Here is an 11,066-nt window from a genome sequence, read left to right as displayed (position 1 = left end):
AAAGATATAAAAACTATTATCAAAATTAAATTTTCGAAATCAATTTAAAAACACTTTCATCTTATTTCTTGTCGGTTCCTGATTCCAAAAACATATAGACATGATATGTTTGGATTAAAAACACGCTCAGAAAGTTAAAACGAAGAGAGGTACAGAAAAGCGTGCTATCCTTCTCAGCGCAACTACTACCCCGCTCTTCTTGTCAATTTCACTGCCTTTGCCATGAGCGGTGGACTGACGATGCTACGAGTATACGGTCTTGCTGCGTTGCATTGCGTTCAGTTTCATTCTGTGAGTTCGACAGCTACTTGACTAAATGTTGTATTTTCGCCTTACGCGACTTGTTCAATGTTCAAATGCAGAGGATTACTATAGGAAGGGAGGGCAAGTCGACCCCTCTAACAAATGCAGCTTATACCTCTCGTCTTTTTAAAAAAAAGATTGTTTTTGTTGTAAAACCTGGTGTGTTCTCTTTCGTGTAAGCGTTGTGTGGAATATGAACGATCCAACTGGCACGGTTTTTAAATAAAATATAAAAGAAAACAAGAGGCGAAGCCTTCAAGGCTCACGTAAGAAATCGACAAACAGTAACACAAACTCAATCACTCCGTCACACATACACACACACACACACACACACACGCACAGACACACACACACACACACACACACACACACACACACACACACACACAGTAAGCACAGGTGAAACTATGCAAGAAAGCGAGACCCTGGATCTGCCAAGAAGTCTCGGCCCGCTCACAATAACAATGACCGAGACTTTCAGTAATTCCTTTGCGTGACGTCTAACCCTCTTACGTCATAATGTGACGTCTTCAAATAGTTTCTATCACACACGTCGAACACTTTTGACCGAGACTGACGTAATCCATAGACTCGGAAATGTTAAAGTTTCTACCACAGACATACACACATACATACGCACGCACGCACGTACGCACAGACAGACAAAGTTTATCATCGCATAGGCTACACTTACGTGAGCCAAAAATCCTGAAGCATGGACGACTTGCCCTCCATGGAGGGCAACTCGTCCATGGGGGGCGGGTAATTCGTCCAGGTGGAAAAGGTTGTTCATATTACCCAATAGCATCACCTCGACATATGAAATTGACTGAAGTAACTTTTCTGTGTCAGTTTTGTTAATCGGAAGTGAGAATGACGTCATAATGAGTCGGCCTACGTCAGAAGTCGATCGACGTCTTGGCTATGCAGGGAGGGTGAGTATTTGAAGGGATAGATGTTCAAACATCTATACTTATTAGTTGCTCTGGTTCAAAGCGAAGCAAATGGGAAAATATATTTACAAATTGGACTTGTAATTGATTTGTGTCGCCCATTTCAGGTTGCGTGAACGTGAAATAGTTTAATAGGCCTACTAGTATACGCGCACTTCCAATGACGGGAAAGCGCACCCCCCCCCCCCCCCCCGCCCCCCTCTCTCTCTCTCTGTCTCTGTCTCTCTCTGTCTCTCTCTCTCTCTCTCTCTCTCTCTCTCTCTCTCTCTCTCTCTCTCTCTCTCTCTGTCTTAATTAATTAATTAATCAACACACAACTTCGAATATTATTTTTTTAAGGCTACGTTCACTTTTATTTCAAATACATACAAATAACTTTTACGGGTTCTTCATCTGACACTATTTCTTGGAGATTAAAGAGTCTACACAGACGAGAGAGTACTATGGACCCATAGTCGGGTATTGTGACCCGGGTCGAGTTACACGACAAAGGGGGGGACGAATTACCCGATCATGGTACTCGCTGAACATTGCTATTTACCATTGTTCCTGGGATAGCCTGAGATCTATAACTTTCGACTAGTTGTTATGAAAGCCAAAGCTTTTTTGCAGATCTGGTGCATTTTACGAATCAGCGGCTCCCATGCACTGACTGTTGTTGTGCGCGCCTTCGTGAGCGAGGCTGGTACTACATATTGTTCATACGAAATGACAAACACAGGTTACAAGCGATAACGCGCAAAAGTACTGGTTTATTATTTTACATCTGACACTAAGGTATCAGTAATGCATATATAGTTACAGTACTACGTAATGAGATACTACGTATTGCGATACTACTTATTGCGGTAAAAAACTTATGGACAGAAAGAAAAAGAGAAAAGAAAACAAATTATTAGACATGGCAAAAGTATCAAATGCATTAACAAGACACGAGAAGTAAAAACAAGAAAAATAAACAATCACAAGACAGGCAAAGACAAACAGACAAGAAAGTTACAATTACCACACACTCGTTGGTTAGTCCTTCAACAACAATAAAGAGTTACGTTCTGTACGTTCAACAACAATAAAGAATTACGTTCCGTACGTTCAACAATACCATAAGCACTAAGAATACTCAAGAAACTTAGCATACATACGTTTAAAACCAAAATGGCTACTTTCAGAAAAATACAAAAACATTGACTCATCAGGCCAGGAATACAAAGCAAACTGTCATACCAAAAAGTCTAACGACAACGTTCCTGCGTTAATCAAAGTCACAAACAAGATATTTACTCATCCACTTTCCCTCAATAACGTTACAAGAAATAAGCCCGTTTACAAACGATCACCACAGACCGCAAGCTTCTTTTACCTAAATTCTTTTAACGTAAGGCTGAAAAAGTCGGAGAAAACGTTTCACTTCGAACTTCGTTAACCACAGAAAACACAAGTTATCATTATAAACATTAGCGACTTTCTAGCGTCTACAAAACATTGCTGTACGTTCACAACACTAGAACAGTTGAACACACAATAAAGAAACACTACAACAAGTCAGACTTTCAACTCACGTTATACATAAACAACTCACAAAGTCATTACAAAATGGCGACCAAAAACACAACACAAACAAGTAACAACAAAATTACCTTATGCGCTGTGTGGGTTGACCAGCAGTACCAAAAACGTGTTGCCTCACAAACGAAGGGCACAAAACGATTCACACTTGAGAAACAACTGTCTCCAAGAACATTACGTTGACGTTAAAACATAAGAAACACTCCGTTGGTTCACTTGATAACCTTCATACGTTTACATCAAAACCAAACGCTTCCTAAAACCCTCAGATCGACTGACGAGACAGGAGTCAAGCAGTGGTATTTATGGAAACAAAAACCTAACATGGCATAGTTATTCAAAAGTCAAAGGTCACCGGATTGACCAACCAACAACATTCCTAAGACAGAATCGGGTGAAACTACTATTTTACAACCAATCAGTAACCGATCACGCACTCCGTGCATGCTCAAAACTTAAAACGGTATATTTAACAGAAAGAAGACCAAGGAACTAGCTGACATCACAAAGCTAAAAACACGTGAGTCACACGTATTCTAAAACTTGCAACGCAGATTCGCAGGGCTCACCTCAAAATCAAAACACGGAAAAGAGCACGTGAATCTCACGGTGTTCTAGAACTAAAACGACGCAGTTTGTGACGCTCCGACCAAAACCAGGTCACAACAACTGAACAAGGAGCACGTGAATCTCACGTAAAAATATTAACGCTCCACAAAACGGGTCACAACAAGGTGCCACAATAAAAACACGGTTTACTTCTTTTTACATCGTGCAATGACTTGAGCAAACGTAATTACAACAAAAAGTAGGTGAATGCATGCCACATCGGCATGCACACTCCCACCGGAAATTATATTAATATAATTTACTTCAAAAACCTTTGTACAAATATATTCCTTATATCAAAAGAAGAATAACGCAGATTTAGACATTTCAAATTTACAACTCAAAATCATTGTGTTGCAAAACATTTACACAATATTATGGTTCAATCATTTTCAGTGTTTCAACACATCTCGTTTCAACTAAATGCCACTGGTCATTTACTCGACGGCATAAAGAAAACGCACCACTTAAAACATAAATGTTCGTTACATCATCTGGTATAAAAACAAACCGCAACAATCTACAACTGTCAAATTGGAAAAACACTCCAAAGTTCAATGTTCTTTCAGTTCGCTTACACAGCTTTGTCTTTGTGATTTTCACGATCAACTAACACAGTCATTTTGTGAATCGGTCGCTCTAATATGCGACTATCACCAGTGGGACGGCCGTGATTGTCTAGAGCCTTTGTTCCAACATGCACTTTCACTCGTCTGACCAGTCCATCAGATCCCGGCATCACTTCGACTACACGAGCCATGCACCATTCTGATCTGCACAAGTTCTGGTCATGCAAGACAACAACATCTCCCACCTGTACGTTTGCCTGGGGACGTTGCCAGACACGACGTTTCTGCAAAAGTGAAAGGTACTGGCTCTTCCATAGCAGCCAGAATTCGTCTGCCATCCGCTGGACACAGCGCCAACGTTTCCTGGCGTACAGGTCTGGATCTTCAAACACACCAGGGGGCGGAAGGATGGCACCTGACTTCATGGTGAGGACGTGGTTGGGGGTCAAAGGGCGTGGTCCATCTGCCGATTCCAGTGACTCGACAGACAGTGGTCGACTGTTCACGATGGCCATCACCTCGTATAGGAACGTACGAAGTGATGAGGTAGTGAGACGCTGGCCTGATCTTCTGAGAAGACCATTCAGGATGCTGCGTATCGTTCGGATCTGACGCTCCCAAACGCCACCCATGTGACTAGCCGCAGGGGGGTTGAACTTGAACTCACATTTGCTTTCCAGCATCTTTGATGTCAGTCGTTCAGAGTCCATCTCCTTCCATGCCAGTTTGAACTCATTGCATGCACCTACAAAGTTCGTTCCTTTGTCACACCAAATGCGTGATATGTTTCCTCGCATGGAGACAACAATGCGTAGGGCGTTGATGAAGGAATCACTTGACATGTCATCCAGGGTTTCAATGTGGATTGCCCTAGAGGCAAAACACGTCACGATCAGTCCGTACCTTTTCACCTCCCTACGTCCATCTTTGACGTGAAATGGGCCGAAACAGTCAATGCCACAGTACGTGAACGGTGGGGATGGGTCAAGACGCTCTGGAGGGAGATCGGCCATCTTCTGTCCAGCTGGCCCTGAGCGATGCCATCGGCAGTGAACACAGCGGCGCACCAACGAGGAGACGACGTGACGAATGCCAATGATCCAGAAACCGCTGGCTCGTACTTGGTTGATCGTGAACATTCTCCCTTGGTGGGCTATCGCAGCATGACAGTCCTGAGCCACCAGGAAAGAGAAGTGACTGTCTCGAGGTAGTAGTATGGGAAACTTGTCAGCTGAAGAGGATGATGAATTTTGAGAGCGACCATATACTCTCAGTATTCCATCAACGTCCTTGTGAGCGTTGAGTGCCTGAAGCTGGTTACGTAAAGAAGGCGTTGGGCGTTCAAAATGTTCTTTCTGAAGACATTCGATGAACTTCTTCTCAGTGACTTCAAGCACTTCAAGGGGAGACGACTGGTGCCCCTTAATGGCATTGCATTTGCGTACCAAAACAGCCATGGCTCTTATCAGAGATGTCTTGGAGGAGAATCGTCGGGCGATCTGCTCAAACGACTGAACAGACACTTCTTTAGAGGTAGTAGCCTTGCACACTTTCACCTCAACATCGTCATCTGGGATCTCGAAAAAGTCATCTGATTTCGGAAGGGACTGGCTCAAGAACGCGGGACCATGGAACCACTCTGATGTCATGAGGTCACTCACAGACAATCCCCGTGATGCATAATCAGCTGGGTTCTCCTTTGTAGAAACATGATTCCACTGACTGGCCTGTGAGAACTGACGTATTTGTTGGACTCTATTTGCGACAAAGACGTGAAAACGCTTGGACTCGTTCTTCAAATAAGCGAGTACAATCATAGAGTCAGTCCAAAAGAAATGTTCAATGCTCTCAAAGTCCAGTTCTTCTTGAAGAAATCTTGCCATCTTGACGGAAAGTACTGCTGCCGTTAGCTCCAGACGAGGGACAGTGACGTGTCGAAGCGGAGCCACGCGTGCTTTGGCGACTACAAGCGTACTGTGAATGTTGCCTAGATGATTTTCAAAGCGAAGGTACGAACACTGGCCGTATCCTGCTGTAGACGCGTCTGAAAAGTGATGTAGCTCTACATTCTTCACGGTGCCAAAGCCTGTGGGCAAGTAGTTCCTGGGTATCTTGACGCAACCCAGTCGGGATAGATCCTTCAGCCACTCTTCCCAACGTTCTTGAAGCGATGGTGGCAGCGGATCGTCCCAGCCGAGCTCCTGGCGACATAGTTCCTGGAGGATCAATTTTCCAGTCAGCAAAAAGGGGGCCAGAAAACCAAGGGGGTCGTAGACTGATGCAATTGTAGAGAGAACTCCTCTTCTGTTCGAGGGACCCAGTCTGGGGTTGTCAGTGAAACCCAGCGTGTCATCATCAGTGCACCAGTGAAGGCCAAGAGTCCGCTCAATTTCTGGTGTGCTACAAGGGACTGCGAGTTCTGTGGCCTTGGTTGACGTAACTTCAGAGTCGGGGAAGTACTCTAAAAGTTCCTTTGAGTTGGAGACTATCTTGTGCAGCCTCAATTGTCCGTGTTCACAAATCTCTCTGGCCTTCATGAGCACATCTGCTGCTTCTTCAACAGAGTCTTTGGCTTGAAGTCCATCATCGACATAAAAGTCACGCTGCAGAAAGGCTGATGCCTTGGCGCTGATTGTGGCGTTGTCCTTTGCCACCTGCTTGAGGCCGAAGTTTGCGCAGCCTGGAGACGATGTAGCTCCGAAGATGTGCACCTTCATGCGGTAGTCAAGCGGCTGGCCACTCGTATCACCGTCCTTCCACCAAAGGAAGCGCAGAAAGTCTCGATGGGGCTCGGAGACGTGAAACTGGTGGTACATTTTTTCCACGTCACAGGAAAATGCTATGGGACCCTTGCGGAAACGACAGAGAACGCCGGAAAGGGAGCTGATTAGGTCTGGGCCTTGTAGGAGAAGATCGTTCAAGGACGTGCCTAGGTGACGTGCACTACAGTCAAAAACCACACGTATCTTTCCTGGCTTCTTGTCGTTGTACACGCCGTGATGTGGGATGTACCAGCGATTTTGGACCTCGACTTCGTTCTTGGGAATCAGTTCAGCGTCACCTCGCTCCAAAATCACGTTCATGAACTTGATATAGTCTTCACGGTACCCAGGCTTCTTCTCAAACTGGCGTTTCAGTCCCATGAGACGCTTGACTGCGGCACCTCTGTTGTCAGGAAGAGACGGTTGTTCTGGTCGAAAAGGCAAAGGCATCTCATAGTGACCAGCTTCGTTGACCTTCACGTTCTCCTTCACGATCTTCATGAACTTCAAATCATCTTGAGACATGGATCCTGTGTCACTATCAGCAAAGTCTCTCTCCATAACGTGTAGTAGGTCAGTACACGATACCTCATCTACCTGTATTTTGTAGACATGAGCTGCACTTTCTTCTTTTCTTGATCCTGGCTTGACGACTACGTGCATGGATGAGCCTACACCATCAAAGGCGACGGAATGCGGTGACTTGCCGACGATGCTCCAACCTAACTTAGTCTCTACTGCAAATGGCAGTCCTTGGACAACGTTTAGGGGCATGAGGGCTTCAGCGCAGTCATAGCCGATGAGGAGGCCTGCTTCGCAATCAGGGTACAAGGGGGGCAGTTTTGGGGACAGGTGTTGGAGATGTGGGTAAACTTTGACAGTCTCTGAGGTGGGGATTTGCGTGGGGTCAACGGACAGGTAAGGTCGTGAGATGGCAGAAGGGAGCCTGACAAACTCACTGGAGGTAGGAGAGCGGACACGCAATCCAGAGTACTTCCTGCCGGAGACCACAGCATTGTCCTCAGTCAGTGTGGAGACCCTGAGTGTAGTCGGCTGCGATTTGGCTTTAACTTCTTCAGCCACTGACTGCACTACAAAAGTGGCGTTGGACATAGTGTCCAGTAGTGCGTACGTCAGCACTTCTACGTTGGGGTTAGAGTCACTGGAAACGAGAACGGGAACGATCATAGACGTGAAACCGATGCTGTTTTCCTCGCTGGCCTTAAGAGCAGACACCGTAGGGGTCGACGATGTCAGTGGCTCTTGAACGTCAGCAGCAGAGGTACGGTAATTGTTCTTGTGTTCACTCGCCCCTTTGTTTTCACTCATACTGTTCTGATACTTGAAATTGTCATCATGAAGACAAGTGGGGTGAGCCTTCTTGCACTTCTTGCACGTCTGTTTCTGCTTACATTGACGGCTCTGGTGATCCTTACTTCTCAGACATCCGTAGCAGATACGGTTCTTGAACAGAAAATCTCGTATCTCAACCAGAGGCTTCACTATGAGTTCCTTACATGTCCCAGCGTCATGGTCCGGAAGTTGACAGTGCAGACATGCGGTGACATCCTCTGTCAGGGTTGACAGGTTCGTTGTGAACTTTCTTGGTGTCCCCGATGCACTTGTCAAGCCGAAAACAGGGTCGTTAGAAATGTCTGCTTCGAGGGTAACGAACGACACGAGTTCATTGAACAGAGGATACCTCTTCTTTTCAACCTTAGTTCGAGCAACTGTTCTAGACCATCTGTGACTCATCCAGTCTGGGAGCTTTCCGACGATCTTCCGTAGGTACTGGGCATCATCCAGGATGCTCAGTCCACCAACTTCCTGGGCAGCAACGGAACATTGCTGCAAGAAATCGGCCAGACTTCTGAGTCCCTTGGGATCCTTGCTTTTGACTGGGGTCCATTCGTCCAGCTTGGTCCGGAAAGCTTGCGAAACGACGTATGAGTTGCCGAACCGATTTTCCAGCACTTCCATGGCTCTCTCGTAGGCATCACCTTCTCTTAGCAGAAAGAAGCCGGTCACGGCCTCCTTTGCTTGACCTCCGATGTACCGTTGCAGATACAATAACTTCTCACTGCTGGTTATGTTTTGTCTCTCGATGAGAAACGCAAACGACGATCTCCAAATTGGATATTGGAGAGGGTCACCAACAAAAATGCACGGCTCCTGCATCGGCAAACGGTTGATCATCAGAGCGTCTGATAGGGTTTTGGCGAGAGAGTCCATAGGAGTGTCCTGCTTGGCAGGAGTAGCAAGTGGACGTTGGTAGTACGCAGACGGGGGGTAGGTGGCAAATGGACGATCTGCATGACATTCCTTGTCAAAGTTCATGTACGCAGGGGGCCTTGCGTTTTCGTTTTCCCAAATAACTTTGGGGGTGGTCTGATGTGGGTCCAGGAATGTGGGCACGAAAGGCTCTGGTTTGGGATGTAGGTGGGTATCATAGGGGAAACAGGGTGGGGTAACTTGAAAACGTCTGTGGTCCATGCGTTGGTGACGTTCTTCTGGGAAGTAGGTGTGTCGTTCTTGCGTCTCATCACCTTCCCTTGTCTCTGGTAGGTGATAGGACCAACCTGTGTGGTCGAGATCAGGCGGGCGAGAGCCTGTGACGCTTGTCGTTGAGTGTCCAACGTTGTGCAGAGGCGGCTGACCAGTGTATGCACCGAGAGGGTGCTGCAGTGTGGTCAGCAGCGCTGTAGGCCGCATGGAGGATGTAGTTGCAGCCGTCGTGTAGTTGGGTGTGAAGGGCTCCTGATGGACGAAAGGAGCGCTCGTTCCGACGTGATGGGGGGCGTTGACATCCTCTCTACGTTGAGGTCCGTACGCCTCGTAGGTGGCGTTGTTGGTAGTAGCGGCGCTTGTAGAGGCGCTGACTCCAACGACGAGGTCCACGACAGGTAACGCGTGCTGTCGTGGCTCAGTCGTTGTGGTTCCTGCGACGAAGTTGGTGACAGCAGCGTTGACAGTAGAGATGTCACGGGTGCTGGCGGCTTGGCAGACAGGAACAGACGTGAAGTCCATGGCTGGCTGGTGTGTCCTTTGGTCAGCAATGACGGCGGCTTGGCAGACAGGAACAGACGTGACGTCCAAGGCTGGCTGGTGTGTTCCTTGGTCAGCAATGACGGCAGCACCTGTCCCTATTCCTATCGCTGTATGTTCATTGTTAGGAGGAGGGGCCATAAGACTATACAAGGGAACGAAAGGACGAGGGTGGAACCTAGTGTTCAGCAAATCGACTGACGGTAGATCAGGGAGATCCTGCTGAACGGATTCACCTTGTTCCAATACTTGTAACATAGCTTGTTGTTCTCTTAAGCTAATTTTCAATTCGGTGGACTGAATTTGTCTCAAAGCCTTTTTCTGTTTAATATCTTCAAGAGCTGCTTCAGCTGCGTCCTCGGCCTGTCTAGCTGCTATTCTCTCAGCTTCCTTAGCCTGCCTAGCTGTGTCTTCGGCCTGCCTAGCTGCTTCTTCGGCCTGCCTAGCTGCTGTTCTCTTAGCTTCCTTAGCCTGCCTAGCTGCTTCTTCGGCCTGCCTAGCAGTTTCTTCGATCAGCCTAGCTGCATTTCTCTCAGCTTCCTCAGTCTGCCTAGCTGCTGTTCTCTCAGCTTCCTCAGTCTGCCTAGCTGCAGTTCTCTCAGCTTCCTCAGTCTGCCTAGCTGCTGTTCTCTCAGCATATTGTTGTTGTAAGAGATCCAGTTCACTAAACTGAGCTTCCTTTATTGCGTCACCTTCCACTTTTATGGCCAGGGAAGCAGCCTCTAGTTTAAGAGCCAATTTAGTCTCTTCAGAGTCAACACATTCAGAGCGGAGAGACTTGACGCGAGAAGCTGCTTGGCTACCAAATCTCCTGCTACCTGACTTGTGGCTAGCTGACTTGTGGATGGCTGACGTAATGCTAGCTGCTTTATGGCTGGCAGTCTTACCACTGGCTGACTTGTGGGTGGATGACCCAACGCTAGGTGTAACACTGCTATGCCTGGAAGTAGGCTCCTTAGCCACCTGCACGCTAGTCGTTTGTCTGTCAAGAGCTCGATCAATGTCAAACATAATGTTCTGAACTGTTCTCTGAACATCATCCCAACTTTCCTGAATGGTTTCACCGCTACCAATACTACGAAGACCTTTCTCTATGTCACCAAGATCCTTGTACATGCTCAAAACAATTTGTTTCTGACTGGTTAACGACTCTTGATTAGGAGTTTCTTGGTTAAGCTCTGTTACTACCTCACCGATTGCTCGTTCCAAGAATGTTCGTTGTCTTGCAAAGTTTCTAGTTTTGATCTCAATCTGGT

The 11,066-nt window shown here is 46.8% G+C and overlaps 1 protein-coding gene across 1 annotated transcript; it reads right to left on the bottom strand.

The window, feature by feature from the left end:
* Positions 1-3,924: 3,924 nt before the first annotated feature.
* Positions 3,925-10,821, bottom strand: LOC138974546 (uncharacterized). Its single transcript, XM_070347262.1, has 3 exons — positions 10,634-10,821; positions 4,376-7,762; positions 3,925-3,928 (listed from the first exon to the last, which is right to left on the bottom strand). Exons 1-3 carry the CDS (start codon positions 10,819-10,821, stop codon positions 3,925-3,927), a joined length of 3,579 nt encoding a protein of 1,192 aa, XP_070203363.1.
* Between the last annotated feature and the right edge of the window lie 245 nt (positions 10,822-11,066).

This window comes from Littorina saxatilis, linkage group LG8 (genome assembly GCF_037325665.1).
Source record: "Littorina saxatilis isolate snail1 linkage group LG8, US_GU_Lsax_2.0, whole genome shotgun sequence".
Taxonomy (NCBI): Eukaryota; Metazoa; Mollusca; class Gastropoda; order Littorinimorpha; family Littorinidae; genus Littorina; species Littorina saxatilis.
Note: the sequence above shows the minus strand (reverse complement) of the source record. Positions and strands in the feature narration are given on the sequence as shown.

Coding starts and splice junctions, on each gene's coding strand:
- LOC138974546 (XM_070347262.1), bottom strand. CDS start 10,821: ATGTTTGACATTGATCGAGCTCTTGACAGACAAACGACTAGCGTGCAG. Junction 7,763..10,633: donor CACAAGTCAGCTAGCCACAA/GTCAGGTAGCAG, acceptor GGTCTCCGGCAG/GAAGTACTCTGGATTGCGTG.